Source organism: Sarcophilus harrisii, chromosome 3 (genome assembly GCF_902635505.1).
Source record: "Sarcophilus harrisii chromosome 3, mSarHar1.11, whole genome shotgun sequence".
Lineage (NCBI taxonomy): Eukaryota > Metazoa > Chordata > Mammalia > Dasyuromorphia > Dasyuridae > Sarcophilus > Sarcophilus harrisii.
The window spans coordinates 287,715,969-287,736,238 of record NC_045428.1 but is presented as its reverse complement, the minus strand read 5'-3'; the positions used below and the strand labels follow the sequence as shown (position 1 = coordinate 287,736,238).

Here is a 20,270-nt window from a genome sequence, read left to right as displayed (position 1 = left end):
TATATATACATGCATATATGTATGTACGTATATAAACACATATACATATGTAAACAGTGTTTGTATACACACACACATACACATATACATGCATATATGTATGTATGTATATAAACACATATACATATGTAAACAGTGTTTATATATACACACACATACACATACACACACACAGTTGGTATAGAAATTTAACTTAACCTAACAAGGAAGCAGGAGGGGAAAAAGATAGAAATGAAGAGGGGTGATAAAAGATAGGTTTGGATTAAGAAAGGCAGTGATCAAAAGCAAAACAGATTTTTGAGAAAAGTTAGGATAAAAAGAGAAAGAGAAATGGAAGAAAATAGTATGGAGGAGAATACAATTAAAGATCATATCTGTGAAATGTAAATGAGATGAGCTCACCCAGAAAATGAAAGCCCATAGCAGAATGGATAAGAAACTAGAATTCAACAATGTTTTTGTTTGTTTGTTTGTTTACAAAAAACATACTTGAAACAGAAAGATACACACACACACATACACACACACATACTGAAAATATGGACTAAAATAATCTATTATGCTTCAGCTGAAGTAAAAAAAAAAAAAAAGGCAGGAGTAACATTCATGATCTCAGGCAAAGAAAAATAGATCTGATTAAAAAAGATAATCAAGAAAACTATATTCTACAGCAAGTTTCTCTGATAAAAGCTCCATTTATCAAATACGTAATTAGCTGAATTTATAAAAACAAAGACACTTCTTAATTAATTTAAAACAACTTTGATAAACCATCTCATACCTACCAGAAATGACAAACCTTAGTGGCGATGTTAGAAAATAAATGCATACATAGAATTATTGGTGGGGTTGTGAATGAGTCCAATTGGAAAAAAATTTGGAACCATATCCAAAGAGCTATAAAACTGTACATACCCTTTGATCCAGTAACACTGGATTTGTACCCAAAAATATCAAAGAAAAATAGAACGGACTAATAGGTACAAAAGTATTTATAGCAGCTCTTTTTGCAGTGGCAAAGAATCAGAAATTCAGAGGATGGCCATCAGTTGGGGAATGACTAAAGAGTTATATGATAGGAATACTATTGTTCTATAAGAAATTATTATGAAGATAGTTTCAGAAAAATATGAGAAGACCATATGAACTGATGAAAAGTGAAGTGAGAAGAATGAGGAGATTATTGTACATAGTAACAACAGTATTATGATGATGATAATCCTTGAAGACTTAGCTACTCTAATCAATACAATGATCCAAAACAATTCCAAAGGGCTCTTGATGAAAAATTCCTTCCATGTCTAGAGAAAAGATCTGGTGAATTCAGTGCAAACTGAAATATAATTTCCTCACTTTATTTTTCTTTCTTTTTACAACATGACAAATATTGATATGTTTTGTATAATTTCACATATATAATTGACACCATGTTGTTTGCTTTCTCAATGGGAGTAAAAAAGCATGGGAGAGGGAGATAATTTTGAACTCAAAATTTTAAAAAGAAAAAAGTGAGCATAGGGAAAGACAACAAAAGATAAATTGGAAAACATGATTCAGTTTCAAGCAAAAGAAGTCAAAGGCTTGTAGATTAGTCTGATATTTTATACATTTTAGTATCATACATATTTTTTTTTAAGAAGGAAAGAGGTTAACACAGTCTGATTATCTGATAACACCATTACCAGCTATAATATCTACATGAAGCAAATGGGGGGAAAATGAGTTCTTGAGGGTGACATTTCATTAAAAAGGAATTTTGAGAAAACAAGTTTGCACCTAATAAAAGAGAAATATATTTTGCATTGATACCATTTTATATGTGTGGTTTCCCCTTTAGAGTTACCAATTTTGGTCATGACAGCTCAAGAAATAGATAAAAATCTATAATAGTCATCATTCATGTGTAGGCCTCTTTCATTTCCACAAAAAGATGGTAGGATGACTCAAAATATTGACAGGTGATCTTAAAACATTGTGTCTTTTAATTTCAAGACCAATACCAATATTAAGTACTTTCAGTGTTCAACATCCAACATCCAGCTTGTTGGTACCTTATCAGAGAAACTAAAATTAAAACATATCCATTATGACATTTTCATTATTGGGATATAAAGCTTTGACTAAACAGAAAGACAATTTAGAGACCTAACTCAGAAGAAGAAAAGAATTGGGAAATTGATTCCATCACATACCCAAAGAAAGCAATATATATTATTTTGGGGGAATTTAACCAACTGATTTTGCAGTGGTCAAAAGCATAAGTAATTTGAGGCAATTACAGCTTTCACCTTAGTGGAGAATAAAGGGGTACAGAAGTTTCAATAAGGATTTGTAGACAATATAAATCTATATTTTGATGCTTAACAACTTCAATTCAAAAGCAGACAAAGGGAAAGACACCAAAAGCTATGCTGGAATATATGGTTCAGTTTCAAAAAATGAAAGAAGTCAAAGGATAATAGATCATTCTGAAGATTTACATGTCATAGTATGAATATTTCCCTCAAGGAAGGAATCAGAAGGCACTAGATGTGATTAGTATTAAACACAGTAATTTTTAAATAAAATTTACTAAAACTTAGTGGAAAACAAATGAGCATTTATAGATATACAAGTTATTTCAGAAGTAGCTATGTGTCATCAGACTACCCATCAGTTGACCAAAGCAAAGTTTAAAATAAACACCAAATAAAAGTGAGAAAATACTGCATAAATTTATGGCAGGTCATACCCTGATTTGTTTCAATAAGCAGCCAACTTAAAATCATGGAAAATGGATAAAAGTGAAGATATTAATTCTGAAAATGGAATTTTTAAGAAACGTTAAACCATTGCAAAAAGTTACTAAGAATTCTTGATGAAACACATTACCTACCTCCTAATAGAGAAATGATCCTCTCAAGACTGCAGATGAGATCACACACACAGAAAACAGATGATAGTATATGGGCATAATATATATAATATATAAAAATATAATCCTGTAATAAACATGTGTAGTCAAGAAAAACAAATTTCCACTTTGACCATATCCATATGCATGCACATATGTGTATACTCTATTGTTGTTTGGCAATTTTAGTCATGTCTGACTCTTTGTGACCCCATCTGGGATTTTCTTAGTAAAGATCCTGGCATGGTTTGCCATTTCATTCTCTACATTATTTTTCAAATGAGGAAACTGAGGTTTAAGTAACTTGCTCAGAGTTACATAGCCAGTAAGTGGTCAGATTTGAACTCAGAAAGATGAATCTTCCTGAATCCAATCTTAGCACTCTATCCACTGTGTCACCTAGAGACCCCATGTGTGTATTATATATAGTCAAAGTGGTTAATGCACTTTGCTTGACTATACCTGTTTATTATAGGGTTTTTTTTTAAACTTTCTTTTTCATTGGGATTAAGGGAGGGAGGTAGTGGAAAGAGAAGAAAGTAACTCTGCTTTCAGAGTTCACTGGTTCACTGCTAAAAAAAAAAATCTTTTTTAATTCTAAAAAAGAAAAATGTTTTAAAGTTGCAGAAGTTGAATAGTGCAAGGGAGAAATGAATTAACTTTTCTGATGTTATGGAATGAAAAATAAATTTCAGAAACAAATTAAAAATTGCCAAAATGAAGAATTAAGAGTGGTATTATTAATGGTATTAAAACTGTAATCTACCTTACATCTTACATATATATATATATATATATCTTACATCTAGTTTGATACCTCCATTTCACAGATTTGAAAAATAAGGCCTAGAGACACCTAGGTGGTAAAATAGATTAGAGCACTGGTCCTGGAGTCTGAAGGAACTGAATTCAAATCTGGCCCCAAACACTTTGACATTTACAAGCTGTATGATCTTGGGTAAATCACTTGCTTTATGGGGAGGTGGGGAAATGAGGCCTTGAAAAATTAAGCTAATTGTTCAAAGGCACATGACAATTTTCTAGTAAGACTTTAAGCCTTCTCAGTGCAAATCCTGTGGCTTTTCTACTATAAAAACCTAATTATCATTTTAAAAGCACTAGAGAAAAACATGACAGAAGATTATGAATAAAATCACCTCTCAAAACAGTGGGGGAGGGTAGGAAGGTCACTGAAGACAAAACAAGCTTGATGAGAAATTGGAATGAGATCCAACTAGCCTAAATTATTCCAAGAAGATTTACAGATAAACTGGAAATAAGATCCCTAAGGGTAGAGACTGTTGTACTCTTGATATGTGTGTCCTAACACCTAGCACATGGTGGGCACTTAATGAATGCTTCATGATTGATTGGGGATAAAGAATTAATCAAAACCTGAGTCCAAATGTTACATAAAACTTTTATTAGCTGTGATCCTCAACAATTCATTTAACCTTCCTTGGCTTCAATTTCTTCATTCATAAAATGAAATGGAACTCAGTGGTCCTTTCCAGTTCTAAATATATCTCATAATAAACTTTTCAAAAATGGATGTATTGGCAAGTTTGTATTTCAGTGACTTTCATTAGTAATGATAGTGTAACTGGTACATTGGCCCCATCCCTTCAGCATCCAATGTATATTGTAAAGAAGTGAAAATGGTATTAGCAAAGATGGAATTTGGGTGTCTATTAAACCTGACCAAATACATACAAAAGAACTCCACACAGAAGGTGACATTAAAGGAAAGAAGAACAAGAACAAGAATCCAAGGATCATTTAAAAATATATCTCTAAGAACACAAAATTCCCGAAGAGTGGAAAAGATCATGAACAATATTTTTACTGCAAAAAAGGACGATCAACAAGATGATGGTCACCACACTTTATGGTTTCTCATCTGTATTAAATTATGATCAATGTAAATAAAGAGCACTGAGGAATCACATATTACACATACATTGCAGGCTTTAACAAGCTACTTACAACTACCTGCACATGCATAATAACATATAAAGCATCACTGAAGATAGGTCTGATCAAAAAAAAATGTGAATCAGTCAAGTATTCAAAATGAGACAGAAAATATAGCACACTGAAACCTTAGAGATACTACATAAAAGAAAGATTTGGAATAATTCAGGCAGAACATAGGTGATGAATTTCTATGAAAATACAGACCGATCCTGATATAAAGGGAAAATCTTTCAAAGCATCAAATCCTTTTAAAGAGGTCTCCATAATTCTTAAGAATAGAGAATATCCAAACATAGTCAAGTACAGTGCTTTGTACACAAAAAAAGTATTCAATAAATGATGCTGACTGTCATATAGTTAAAACATCATAGTGATCCATGCGTCAGTGACTTTACAATGAAAATGATGATGATGATGATAGCTAAAATTTATGTAGTGCTTATTATGTTCCAGGCACTTTGCTAAGCACTACAGAAATATTAACTCATTCAATCCTCACAACAGCCCTAAAATTATCTACTTCTATTATTATCTTCATTTTACAGAGGAGGCACCTGAGGCAAACAAAGTTTTAATGACTTGTCCAGCATTACACAGCTATCAAGTGTCAGAGGCTGGATTTCAATACAAGTTTTCCTGACTTCAGACTTAGCACTCTGTCTAATGAACCACCTAGAACATAAAACAATACACAAATCTTTCAGCCAATCAGGCAGAATTTTTGTCCCACTGGGTAGTAACCAGCAATGGTTACAAGGCATTACAGTTTATTTGGATCTAGAAATGCAATCTGAACTGATGCGCTCTGTATTGATCATCAAGGCAAAGATCTGCATCTCCATAGTAAATAAATTGAATATTAGCTTTCTCTTCAGAGATGCTTGAGAGATTAATGCAACTCTTGTTTTATTCCTTGTTTAGTAGCCTTTCCAAAGAAGAAGAATGAAAATAACATTTAAATGCATGGAAAATCAATGAAGATTTTGTCTATGAACACTTTTTATGTGAAATTTCAAGATCTGTTCCCTATTACAAAAATGGAGTTTTATTTATTTCATCCTTTGGGATTACATACTACAACAGATTTGCTAAATCAATATTTTTGCTTTATCTATATATAGCACAAGAAGAGGACAACTTTCCAGGAAAAAAAAAGATAGAAAATAAAATGAAACCTTTTCCTTTTAAGTTTAATTTCCATATTTCTGTAGCTTCAGTGCCTGGTAGAGTCTTGAGTTTTTTGAAATGGCTGCAAGTAGGAAAAAAAATCATTTAATTTGCTGTAGGTAAAAAGGGATCCCAAAGTTTCTCCCTAGAATAGAATAGGCAAAGGAAAAGAAACATCAAATTCTAGAATTTGTCCCTCCCTATTCTTCACACCAAGGCCACAGCAGAGTTAGAAATTAAACTGCCTGCTCATTTCCTACCCAAAAAGGAAACTTCAATTTTTATTATAGTCAGTGAAGCCAGAGACTTTAAAGCTATCGTTATAGCCTACCTAAGGGATTTCTTAAAGGCCTATAATGCACTGTAAATGAAAATAAAAACCTCTTCCTAGGATACACATATGGTTTATGGTTAAACAATGCTATTAAACTATTTTTTCGAGATACTATTCTCATGATACATCACTACAAATAGCAAAAATTTCTTGATATTTGGAAGGTACTGTGATATAGTCAATCCTCAAAGCCAAAAAGAACAGGATTCAATCTCTGCCTTTAATATTTACTGGCTGTGTAACCCTAGACAAGTAACTTAACTTCTCAGTGTTCTAGACAACTCAATCAATCTATAAGTTGCAGAGAAGGGATCGGACTTGCCTTAGAAGAGAGAGTTTCTTCATTTTGTAATTCTCTTTACAGATGCAATTACAGGCTCACCTCCATTCCCATTTCATATAGATACCAAAATCAACACTATTGAATTAGGGGATCTCAGAGATGGAAGGGACGTTGGAAATTTCTTCCATCCCCTTCAATTTAGAGATGATAAAATGAATCTTGTTCATTGATTTTTCCAGTATCACAAAGCCAGGACCAAAGTTTAGACACTATAAAAACTGGGGATTCTGGCATGCAAGGCAAATGCAATAGTAAGGAAGGGAACCATTTAAGGAAAATATGTCTTGGGAGATTGATAGATAAGACAGGTTCCACTCTATGGACATCTCTAAGATAATGGCATTTAGGGGCTGAGCCCCTATATTATCTTGTGTAGATGCCAATAAAGTGCTCTTTTCTTTATATATACACTGTCTCTTTCAATTTATTTTTCATGTATTAATAGAAATAATAGTGATGTACTTTATGTCACTTCATATGCATGTAAAATGCTTTCCAAACTTTAAGGTACTATATAAATAGCAATTATGATGATGATGATAATGATGCAATTTTCTCCAACACAATTTTTTTCACTCAAGTACCATTTAAGACCAGCAAAGCACTTTGCTCATATTAGCTCATTTTATCCTCACAGCAACCAGGTTCTATTATTAACCCCACTTTGCAGATAAGGAAATTGAGGCAAAGGAATGTGATCTGCCCTGGATCATACAGCTGCTGTTGTGATTGGTCATCCTTCCTTCTTGAAGAGGACAGTTATTAAATATCTGAGGTAGAATTTGAACTCAGATCTTCCTGACTCAAGATCCAGTACTTTACTACTACACTAAAGCTTTTTTAAATGTGGGTGGCAACCTCATATGGGGTCGCAAAAGCATTATCAGTAAATGTTTGATTTGTGTACCTATTTTATATGCCTATATATTCAGGGTCACATAAAAATTTCTCAATACAAAAGGGATTACTAGTGGAAAAAGTTTAAGAAGCTCTGAGCTAGATGAGCTCTTCTGGCTCTAAATCTTACTTTTCTATAGTAAGGGAAAAAGTAACTAAGATACAAATTCAAACTACAAATGGCTACAGAGATTCAGGGGATTATGAATGCTTACCTTTGTATATATTCATCTTCTTTCAAAATGTCCAACTACCAAGAGAGGCAAAAAAAAAAAAAAAGGTTACATTAACACTAATAAACATTAAAGGAAAAAAAAACCTCTCCTGTTGTTTCCTCACAATTAAATGAATAAACTGAAAGCACTGGAAAAGAATATCAAATGAAAGGGGGGAAAAAAACTATACATAAATGGTCTATATATTGAGCTCTAGTCTTTCTCCAGAACTAAATTCCCATATCACCTACTGAACATTTCCTACCAGGTAAGATATCTTATAAGCATTTTACTTTCTACAAGACAGACATTCTCTCTTACATTCTCTCTTACACCCTTCTTCCTAACTTTCTTATTTGTACTGCCAGCACTACCATTCTTTCAGCTTTTCTGATGTACAATGTCAGCATTATCTTCAACTCTTTACTCCTCTTCATTCCCCAAGGCCAATGTGCAATTACTAAGTCTTACTGATTCTACTTTGACAACATTTCTTACAACCAGCTCCTCACTACTCACTGGGTTACTATTCTAATTTTATCTTTCATCATTTTTCACTTGGACTACTGCAAACAGTTCATTTTTACCCCTCCCCCTTATTATTTCCTTTTGTGTATTGTCTTCCTCCATTGGATTTTAAGTCCATAAAGGACAGATAGTCTTTCTTTTTCTTATCTGTTTTCCCAGAACCTGGCACATGATGGGAAAACAAGGATGGAGGAAAGGGAAAGAAAGAGAAAAAAGGAGAGAAGAGGAGATGGAAAGAGAGGAAGAAAAGTGAAGAGAAGACAAAGGAGAGAAAGAAGACAGAGGAGAAAGAGAGAAGAGACAGATATAAATATATATACATACATATAATACACATATTGTGAGATAAACACACAAATACATATACATTTATATTTATAGTGACTTCTCTGGGGCTACTACCTATCTCAGAGCTTATAGGTTGTTCTTTGTGAAACCAAAGGAGCAACCACGATCATAGGTACAAGGTTCTCTCGAGGGTCCATACTCCTAAAGTAAAACTACAGTTCATAAGCCACTATCAATGTGCTTACTTTTAATAGTCAGCCAATAAACATAATTAGTTCAAGTCAAAGGCATTTACTTTTAATAGTCAGCCAATAAACATAATTAGTTCAAGTCAAAGGCATTTACTAAAATAGAATATTAAGAACAGTAGCCAAAAAATATTCCCCATTAATCTGATGCACACTCTCACAAATATAAATAACTTCTATGAAACCAGTGAGCATATACTGATCGGTATCAGTACAAAAGCAATATGGAGCTTACATAGGAAACACATGACAAAGGAAAGTCATACCTTCAATACTGCAAGGACATAATGTCCTCTTTTTTTTTTTTTCATGGACTTAAAATACTTCTGCTGGATGCATTATATCTGCTGGACAATTCTCTCATTTGGATTTTTCTCTTTTACTTCATAATTGGCTCTCTTCTTTAACAACAGAAGTTACTCCTTAGAGTTCCCCAACTGACTGTTTTTGATTCCCTGTGCTTCTTCTCGAAAAGGTGTAGTGTCACCTACTAGGGATATAACTCCACTCAAGGGGGTAGAGGAACAAGAAACTTTCCCCTCTGTCCCCTCATAAAAACAAAAGGGGTAAAACAAAGATTCCCCTTTAAGAATTCCTACCTGTATACTCTCCTCTAGAGTGCCAGAGGTCACTTTCCTCAGAGTTCTCCTACCTAAAATCATTTTTAGAATGATCAAGCTTATTTTTCAAAGGTCACCAGAAACAAGACAACTGCACACTTCCATTAAAGAGAACATCATAATTTGTAAAGAGGTAAGAAAGTAGAGATATATCTTTGTTGTCCCTTTGTTGTCTTCCTTATGATTTCATTAGCTGGACTAGGGCTAGAAAACAAAATGATCAAAGATGTCCTGACAAACTATCCTCCCTTTTCCCTCCTATTCAATAGTTATTTATAAGTTAAAATAATGGCAGGCTAAGGATGATGCTGTCACATAGTAAATGTATAATAAATGCTTGTCAAATGAATAGTCAATTGACTGAGCCCTTACGGATTAAAAAAATAAAGACAAACCAGTTCATCTAAAAAATTAAGTCTACTTTGCATATTGAAATTTTATGCAGGATAAAAAGTAAAATGATATAGGAGAAAACAATTAGATTTAGAATCTGGGACATGAGTTCTTATTCTGCTGCTGCTAGTTACGACCTTTGTCATCTTGGGCTACTCATTTAACATCTTTGGTCCTTTGTTTTGTCATTTGTAAAATGAAAGATGCTAAAGTGACTTCCAATTCTAAATCTATTATTACCCTGTTTCAGTTTGTGAAATATAATAGGAACATGGTAAAGAGATCAGGAGCAAACCAGCTATCTTTTTCTTGAGCCCATTCTAATTTCATGTCCTCTGTAGTGGTGTCCAAATACTTGAGAAAATTGTAAAAAGATTAAAACAATGCCATGATTTTATTAGTTTAATCCCCAGCTCCTTAAACTATGGGTTTATGTCATGTCTCCCATATAGGGTGTCTCATAACTGAACATGGGGGTTGCAAAATTATGATTTATCTTCAGTAAATGTTTGATTTCTATATCTATTTTATATACCTATATACCTGTGGTCACATAAAAATTTCTCAGGCAAAAAGGGGTTATAAGTGGAAAAAATTTTAAAATCTCTGGTTTAATCCATGGTAAAATTGTAAAGTTTCTACTTAGAGTTTGGTAATATTGTCCTTATAAATCAACCAAAAAGCATTTATTTGATGCCTAATAAGTGACAGGCACTGAGCTAAGCACTATGAAACTGACTTCCAAATAGAAAATTACTACAATTCTTGCTATTATTATTCCAAATCATCCCACAAAAAATTCTATTCTGATGTCTTACTCTGGCACGTAAGCATGTAGCCTTGAATTCCTAAAGATGACATTCATGGAATATAAATTTGGGAGTGTTTTTCCAAGTTAGAAAGGGCTTGGGATCCAGTAATAGGCCATGTGTTTCTTGTATGAGGACTAGTCTTCTTAGAACTTATACTGATAAAATCTTCTGGCTCAGCAAGTTCTGAGGTGATCTACTAAAGCACAGAGAAAACTGTCTTTTGCGTGAGTAGAGGAACATTTGCACCAATGACAAATCCTTAAAGTTTTGAAATAAGCATGATTCAAAATTAAACTTCATTTATATCTCACCTTATAGGTAATATAATACTTCCTCCACAATAACCAGGTGAGTTTTATGGCACAAATATTATCCCCATCTTACAGATTGGGAAAGTGAAGTTCAGAGAGACCAAATGACTTCTCTGTAGGACATAATCATCATCAGTACAGGATCTTTGAGGATAACAATGGCAATGGGAATACTCTTTTCATTTTTATTTTACAATTAATTATTGCTTTGAAATCTATTTCAGGGAGAAAAATACCAAATTTGTAGATGGAAATGCTTCTAAAAATCATACAATATGAAATGCTTCCAATAGAAAATATAGCAAGTCTTTGCAGAGTGGCAACAAGGCCGTACAGATGCCGAACTTCCAATGCAAACAGAGATTGAGTTATTAGATGTCTGATGAAAGAACTGAGTCAGTATTATTTGGGGAACCAGAAAAATGGGAACACATTATGCCATGGTGAAAAAGAGTCAATGATTTCTCACTATCTGTTTTCCAGAGCCTGCTTTAGAAAATCAGTTGATAATCCTTGCTATGCCATTTAACTACATTCTATGAAGTTAGATAAATCGCTTCCTTCTCTGAGCCCCATTTTCTGCATGTATGAAATATATACTAAATGACCTCTAAGATTCTATCCAGTTCCAAATCTGATGATCCTATAAAATTTCCCATTCAATCACCAAACCATAGAACTGTGACTAAAATCCTGCTTTCCTCACTAACAGTATCAATTAAATCTAAGAGTTGAAAGAAAAACAATGTTTCAGGACTTACCAGATTTTTAAAGACTCCAAGTCCTTCACATTTTCGCATCTTAACAATGTTACCAATACATCCTTTTCTCAAACACGTTTTTTCACTAAAATTCTAAAAATATTTTTTAAAAAATGAAAAAATAATCAATGAGTGCCTGCATGTTTCCAAGGATAAGCAAATTTAGTCTACAAATTTCTTGAGAGCAAGCATGTTTTATGTCTTTATGCCTACCCTCATCACTCAGCTTAGTATATTGTATGTAGTAAATATGTAATATTTATTGAGTGATGAATGAATGTCAGCAATTATCAGAAAGTTGACTTGTAGATATAGGCAGGCTTTAGCTGATGTCCCAAAGATATTTATGTCAATTGTTTAGACTCTGGAAAATTTCTCTCTATCTTCTCTATTTCAGTCAAGAAAACTATCATTCTTCCAGTCCCTCGGGTTTACAACCATAGAGAATCATCCTTGACTCTTTATTCCAATTCCAATCTATCATCTCTCAGATTCATCCCCTTCTTCCTCCTGATACAAGCAACCACCTTACTTCAGATCCTTGATTACCTCTCTCCAGGAAATATTCTGTGATTTTATTTACCTCTTAGTGTCCCAGGCTGCCTTCAAGGCTCAGCTAGAGTACTTCTCCTCCATGAGGCCTTTTCCCTTTCCTTTCATTGTTAATATTCTTGCCAAAATCAGTCTATTTATTATATATGTGCATGCACATGCACACACATAAATATATCCTGCATTTCTGTAACTGTGAACATGTTGTATTACCCCAGAAGAACATAATCTCTGTGGGGACAAGGACCATTTTGTTTCTGTATTAATATTCCTAGAACCTAGCACAATTGTCTAGAGGCTAAAATAGGGATTTAATAAGCACTTGTAAATTGATACATCCACAATGACTTAGGTAATTTGCATTTCAGAAATCAGTGTAATTTTTCATAAGAAGGAAAAGTTTAGTGAACAAGAATTCTGTAACCATAACTTGTTTCCAACCTAACTTTTTTGAGTAAAGCTGTTTTTTTCTTTCTGGATTTCCCTCTCTCCATTGGGAAAATAGCAGGTCCTTCCATCTGTGAGATATGTTAAGTACTTTGAATTTTAAAGAAAAAAGTTCCACAAATCCAAAGCATTTTGTTGAAAGTCTCTAGAGCTTAGAATGTATTTTTCTTCTTCTTGAACAACACAAATATCACAAGTTCCAAATTATGTTAAATAGCTCACTTAGGAGGATAACTGCTATGGGCTTGGGCTTTAGACTTCTAAATTAATTCCAATGGTAGAGAACTAATTTCAGGGTTGTATGATTTTCAATATGTGATTATGGATTTGCTTTTAAAGAATATGTTAATCAGAATTTATCACTGTGCTCCACCCATAGAGAATGTTAATATAGTTTTATTGTCTATGTATTTATCCAGAGACAAATGACTGTTGTTGGTGTGCCCTTGATATATTTGGCAAAGAAGTCATAGTGTATCTCTTAAACTATAACTTTCAATAAACCAAGATAGAGTCACTGAATCCCTATGCCAAACAATAGCAAAATAGCACACCCAAGGAGGTATGGGATGAAGAGATATAAATGGAAGTAAACTTTATTCAAGTTTTAACAATAACAACCAAATGCAATACCTCATCACTTTTTCCAGAATGATTCTTACTCTTGAGCTTTTCCCAACAAATTTTATGAAAGTAGACGCTGCAGTTTTTACTACAAATGAGATGAACAAAACCCTAGAAAGAATAAAATATGTCAAAAGAATAAAAATATGTCAATATGAAAGTTTTAAACTATGAAGAGGATACCAACCTTGGTGACAAATCTGGGTTACTTTTGCTTAGAGCTCAATATTAAGCAAAAAGGCATTGTTGAGCATATGATAATAAAGCACTACAAGGAAATGTTCAAAGTCATAAATGAGTATGTATAGCTACATTTGAATAAAACGTTCTACAAATTAGTACAGACAAAAGAAAGGTAGCCATTTATCAAAAATTCTCTAAACGAGTTGATATGTAGTAATGTTATCAACAAAAAGAAAGCAGAAAAATACTTATATATTGAACTTAGAATAGGGAAATTATACCAATGATTTGCCATAGCTAGGTGATATACTTTGAGATTTTATTTATTTTATTCCAGAAGTAATTTAGTAGTTTTCCCCTTCCTTTTTTCTCTTTTATTCCCACTCCTTTTTCCTCCCTCCCTTTCCCTCTCCTTCTTCCTCTCTCTCTCTCCGCAACTGTCTGACACTCTCCCTTCCCCTGTTCTTTCTTTTTCATCTCTCCCTCCCTTTTTCCCATCCCCTCTCTCCTCATGGCTTGAGGATACAGACTCAAGGTTAACTGACTCATTTTTATCTTAGTAGACTGATACTCCATCTAAATAAAATAAGTTAAATACTCACAGATTTACTTTAAGAGTATCTACCAGTATATTTTATATAATGGCAATGTTTTTGTTAAAATCAGAAAGAGCAAACTTTCTCAGTATCAAGAGTTCTTAATCTTTTTTGTACCATAGACCCCTATGGCAGTCTAGCCTAAAGATCTGTTCTCAGAATTATCTTTTCAATACATAAATATATGGGATTATACTGAAATAGCTATCAAAATATGATTTTGAAAAACAGGTTCAGAAACTTTAGATTAAGAACCTCTGCTATATAAGAAACTATTATTTAACTTATCCAAGGAAGCTAGGGAATGGAATTTTATTAAGCAATTCCAGAGGTGTTTCCTAATATGTAAAAAGAAATAATCCATATATAAAGATGCTAAAGGAATATCTGTCACACCTCTTCTTGAATATCCTGAGATAATGACAACACCCTTAAGCAAGTAGTCAATAGAGATATACAATATTTTAAAATATCTATCTCCGTCTTTTTTAGCTGACATAAAGGATTGAATCTGCAGAATACTGATTCTGTCTATAGAAAATTCCATATCTTGCCAATGTGTGAGAGGAATAGAGCTCAAATTTTAAAATCTCATGTCCATTTTTTGGTCTTTCAAGTTATCTCACTTAGGCCTGCTTCTCTTGTGTACTGAACTCACTTAGCAGCTAATCTCTCATCCCTAGGCTTGCTGCTACTGTGTTTCTTTCCTTTTTCTCTACTGTTCTATACCTCTTACAGTATCTAACTCAATCTGACTGTTTAGATGATAGTTATCTAAGCTGATAAATCCACTAAACTTGTCATAATGCAAAAAAAGATTAAAGATTTGGAGGCTCTCACTCTAGTTCTGCATTCTAAGATATTTCCACAGATAATAATAATTATTTAAACTCTCACATTCAATATGTATATGAAATAATAAAATGAATAAACCATTCTAAATTTAGATATAATCTAGGCAGAAAAACTAGTCTGTGCCAAGAATCAGAAAAACATTAGGCTTTTAGATGTTTGACTTAAGGTTTTAAAAAATTAGTCTTTTAAAAGGACTTTTTTTCATGAACTGAGAAAGTGGGAATTTGTACCTATTTGGAATATAGTTTCAGATAATAGTTTGACAATATTATATAACTCTATAATTTCATATATGTGTGTGTGTACAGAATACATATATATAATGAATGTGTGCATACATTATATATATATATATAGCATACTTACCTTTTTAATAATTTTATAAGTTATTCTTATGTTTTCATGGATTTCACAGACAACTGGATTTTGATCAGGAAATATGCTTGCATCAGTGAATAGAACTCTTAGCATGAAAAAACTTTCCACCAAAGCAGATCAGCAATTCAACCCTAACTTGTGGTCTTAGAGAGCTTCCTGAGGGACTGAAAGCTTAAATGAATTCCCAGAATCAAACTTAACTCTGAGCAAAGTCTTAAACCAAATGTCTTCTTGATCCTGATACCAACCCTCTAGTGTAGTACCATATTTCCTATTGCTTCCTTGGCACTTTGTAACTGAAACTGCAAAAATTCTAGCAGGCCCAAATCTTGAACACTTTAACCACAGAGATTCAAGCTTCAATCTGGTAGGACAATGAAAAAGTAAAACCCAATAGCATTAGATTTCAACTAGACTTTCCTCTGTACTTGGCTGTTAATAGATTATAATGATTCCTAATGTTCATTTGAAATTTTTTTTTAATTCAATATTTTAACATCTGAATTTCATCCAAGTTTTACCAACTCAGATAAAAGGTTCATGCCTCAATAATGAGAATTTATGTTTTGTTATAGCCAAAAACATTTTTACCAGTTAGTAGACAACCCCTAAACTTTGTGGTGACAAAATTCTTCAAATTTAGCTAGACTGGATAACCTAAGATACCTAAGCAATACAAACATGCAGAATTGCAAAAAGAAAAAATATACATTGCCCTAATTTTTATTTTTCTCAGGCACTTAATATATTCAAAGTTCTTATAAGAGTTTTCCCTCTATTTACAAATTAGTGAAGATTGTTAGGCTTTGAACTGCAAGTTCCTCAGAGCTTTCTGTCCACTGATTCTTACAATAATTGTCTTGTTCCATTCAGGATAATTATCTAAGTTTCTTTTGATAACATATATGCTTTCTTACTGATTAAAAAAAATCAAATGTATTATAATTTATTGTTTAAAAGTAATAGACTGGGCATCTAGGTGGCACAGTAGGTAGAGCACCAGCCCTGAAATTAGGAGGACCTGAGTTCAAACCTGATCTCAGACACTTAACACTTCCTAACCTTGTGAGCTTGGGCAAATCACTTAACCCCAATTGCCTCAGGAAAAAAGAAAAGTAATAGATAGCTAATTTGAATTATGATGAAATGAAAGATTTTTAAAGTAATCTTTTAATCATTTGGATACTTTTTAAATCTACTATACTTAATGTTAAATTTTAATATATTCCAAATTTCTCCAGTTTTATGAAAATTATATGTATTTACCTTATACTTAGATTTTTTTAAAATATCATCCTCACAAGACCGCTCACAGTCTGGAAAACTGCAAATAGTCTCTTTTTCCATGTGGTTTTCATATTTTTTAATATAGCCATCAAGAAGATCCTGTTGAAAAAAACAAGAAAAATTCATGATCTAACTATTATTTTTCTAAAAAAGGAGATGAAATTGGAAAGAGGAGAGAAAAAAGTGAAGAAAAGGAAAGAGAGGAGGAAGAAAAGAAGGAACAAGAGGGAAAAGAAGGAAGAGGACAGAAAGATAAAGGAGAAAAGGAAAGCAGGAAGTAGAGGCCAGAAAATATTTCTTAATTTTATACTTCACTGACTCACAAAATCGCAGAGTTGTAAAGGATCTCAGAGATTTGTGTTTTCAAAACTAGTGTCTTTGAGTCTCCTTTCTATATCTTTTATAAATAGCTAAATCATTCTAAAGTTTTTCATCCCGTTCCTAATCCAATGTAAAATGCCTGTTCATTGATTCTTTTCATTTAGGAAATGTTTTATTTCTTCCTTCCTATTACAGAATTTTTTTCTGAGCTGAAGGCAAATTATTTTACCTTCATAAATCTTAGCATTCATTTTCTGTGTGAGCTAATTGACTGGTGTTAGTCTCCACTTCAAGAGGTCTATATTTTGTTAAAAGATCCATAGTAAGAACAAAGCTTTAGAAGTAACTTTTATCATAGCAAGATGAATAAAAATTACTTAAGCTCAAAAAACAACTTAATGTTACCCAGTATTATCAACATCTATCTCTGAAGAAAACCTTTTGAACTGACTTTGAACTAATTTGTAACCTAATGACTTATAACTTAGGAATTTTAGTACATACATTCTACCCTTCTACTTTCTACAACACTTTTATAGACAGCCCTGTGTTACTCAATAGAGATTCTGAACTCTGAGTTTCAGATATCTATTTAAATAGCTCACATCTTACATAGATTATTTTCTGTAAAAGAATTTTACAGAACACAAAGTTTGTGTGTCCCAATTTCATTTTTGGCAGTTGGCTCTAAGAATTATAACATCATAGATTTCTTAGACTTAAATGTTTTCTTACTTGAAATGTTTCAGGTAAATCTTCATCTTTAATATGGTCTATACCATACCAGTTGTCATTATTATCTTTTATTTCTTCCTTGCTTTTTTGAAATTCCAGTAATCCTCCATTATATCTATAAAATAATTTTAAAGATCATTAATTCAAATATATATATATATATATATATGTATACACATAAACATATGCACACATGGAAAGAATGTAATCTTCTGGTAATTGATTTTATAGCTTTAAGTGCTATAAAATAAAATGTTAAAAAAAATTTTGATCAAATAAGTAGTTTAATAGTATCTGGCTTTTATTAACAGGTTCAAACTTAATACTATGCAGTCTTTTTCATTTACTCTAAATAAATTCATTGATTAATTCAGTAGTATCATTCTACTGAAAAGTACAGTGACATAGTAGAAAGAATAGAGAGAAAATACAGGAGGAGGTAAAAGTGGTTCAGCCTCTGCCTCTGACACTTCCCAGCTATCACAATCTTTCTGAGACTCTGTAAAATAGGGATCCTAATACCTGTTTTTTTTATCTACCTCACAAATGTTGTGAGAAATGTGCTTTATAAACCTTAAACTACAAATAAATGTGAACTATAATGACTTGTATCTTTGGGCTGAAAGTTTCAAATAAGAATGAACCATACTGCACTAACAAGCAGGTAAACAACAATATCTCTCCCTATAAAATACTATCAGTATTTTCTCCCACATCTCTCATTCATGCAATAAGTAGTTGTAAGGGTATACAGAAGCCAGAAGAGATGGGAGTCTTTCAAATTTTTCTTTTCTTTTTTGCACAAAGAATAAGAGATAAGCAGATGGAAAAGGAGAAGGATAAAGCAAAAACTCTCTTTCCCATAATGCTATGAACTCACGATATATACCCAAAAATTACCAAGTAATGATTGGTGTAAGATAGACCCATGAGAAATATAGGAGGACTTTTTGGTAGATGGCAGTAATAAAGGGAAGAACCGCAAAGAGAAATTTTTCAGAGATAGCAATGACAAAATTTAGCCTGTAGCAGTGGGCAAAGTCTGCCAGGTTATTTACTAGAAAGAAGTCCCTAAGGTAAGTCAGGAGCTGCAAAAAATTTCTAAAAAAGATAGCAGCAAACAGGATTGCTTTAAGACAAAAATTACTGATTAGGGTGATAACATCAGGAACAAAACTGAACTAACCCTATGATCCATAACAAGATTATAATCATGATATTAGGACTCCATTGATTAGCAACATGATTCTTTTACAGAAGCTACAGAAAAAGGAATTGTGAAAGTTCAGCTTGAGCTTTACTTGCAATAATTCCATTTTTTTATTCCTTATATTTCTGGCAATACATTTGTTTTAAGTATTAACATTTTGAAATTGTCAGGGGGAAGAAATTCAAGCTATCTATAACCATATAAAAAAAAGTTTCAAATAACTAATAACTGTGAAATGCAAATCAAAGTAACTCTGAGGTTCCATAAATTCCCATTAAATTGGTAAAATTGATAAAAAAAGGAAAATGATAAATATGAATATGTCTGTGGGAAAATACATAGAATTATGTGCAGATGTTGGTGAAACTGGGAACTGATAAAGTCATTCTGGGGAAAAATTAAGAACTACATCCCAAAGTCATTAATCTGTGTTGCTTGGCCTGTGATACAAAAGTTCAAAGATCAAAGGAAAATTCATGTGTATAAAAATATTTGTGGCAATCCTTTTATGGGGAATAAAGAACTAGAAACTAAGGTTTCACCCAAAGACCATGGAATGGCTGAACAAATTTTGGTATATGAATGTATTATTTTGCCACAGGAAAGAATGAAAGAAGTGTGTTCAATGAAGCCTAGAAAAGCTTGCACAAACTCTGCAAAGTGAAACAAGAAGGACCAGGGGAACAATTTATATGAAATCAATATTATGGCATATCAAAGCATTTCAAAATGTAAGTTATGATTCCATGGGGTCATATAACTGAATGTAGGGTGGTCACAAAATTATTATTTTTCATCAGAAAATGTGTGATTTGAATACCTATTTCATATACCTATATGCGTGCTGTCACATAAAAATTTCTTGAGTTAAAAGGGGTCACAAGTGAAAAAAGTTTAAGAAGCGATTTTACAGATAAAAAACTTTGGAAGAATTTAAATCTTCTGATTTAATCTTCTGATTAATATGATGACTTACAATATTTTCAAAAGATAGATAATGATCGATACTACCTAAATTTTGACAAAGAGTTGATAGATTCAAGATGCAGAACAAGATATACATTTTCAAATATGGCCAAACAGTGAATTTGTTTTGCCTGATTACATATTTATTACAAGGGTTTGCTTGTCTTTTTCTTTTCTTTTTTTCTATTGGGAGAGATAAGAGGGAGATAAAATAAATGCTTATTAACTAAATAATATCTTAAAATATACTATAGCATTCCACGGTTTATTGCTTAGTAATTTTTAAGTATTGTCTGATTTTTGTGACCCCATTTGGTTTTTTAAGCAAA

General features: G+C 32.5%; 1 protein-coding gene across 4 annotated transcripts in view; it reads right to left on the bottom strand.

Moving 5' to 3' along the window:
* Positions 1–20,270, bottom strand: part of DZIP3 (DAZ interacting zinc finger protein 3) — a 116,132-nt gene that overhangs the window by 52,830 nt on the left and 43,032 nt on the right. For 3 of the 4 annotated variants that reach the window (XM_031959638.1, XM_012544506.3, XM_012544509.3), the window contains exons 7-12: positions 17,766–17,880; positions 16,689–16,808; positions 13,420–13,521; positions 11,788–11,880; positions 7,827–7,861; positions 6,046–6,119 (exon numbers count right to left, since the gene is read on the bottom strand). In XM_031959638.1, the coding sequence (XP_031815498.1) occupies positions 6,046–6,119; positions 7,827–7,861; positions 11,788–11,880; positions 13,420–13,521; positions 16,689–16,808; positions 17,766–17,880 (539 nt within the window). The remainder of the gene's footprint in view (positions 1–6,045; positions 6,120–7,826; positions 7,862–11,787; positions 11,881–13,419; positions 13,522–16,688; positions 16,809–17,765; positions 17,881–20,270) is intronic. The other variant, XM_012544508.3, reaches the window with a different exon arrangement.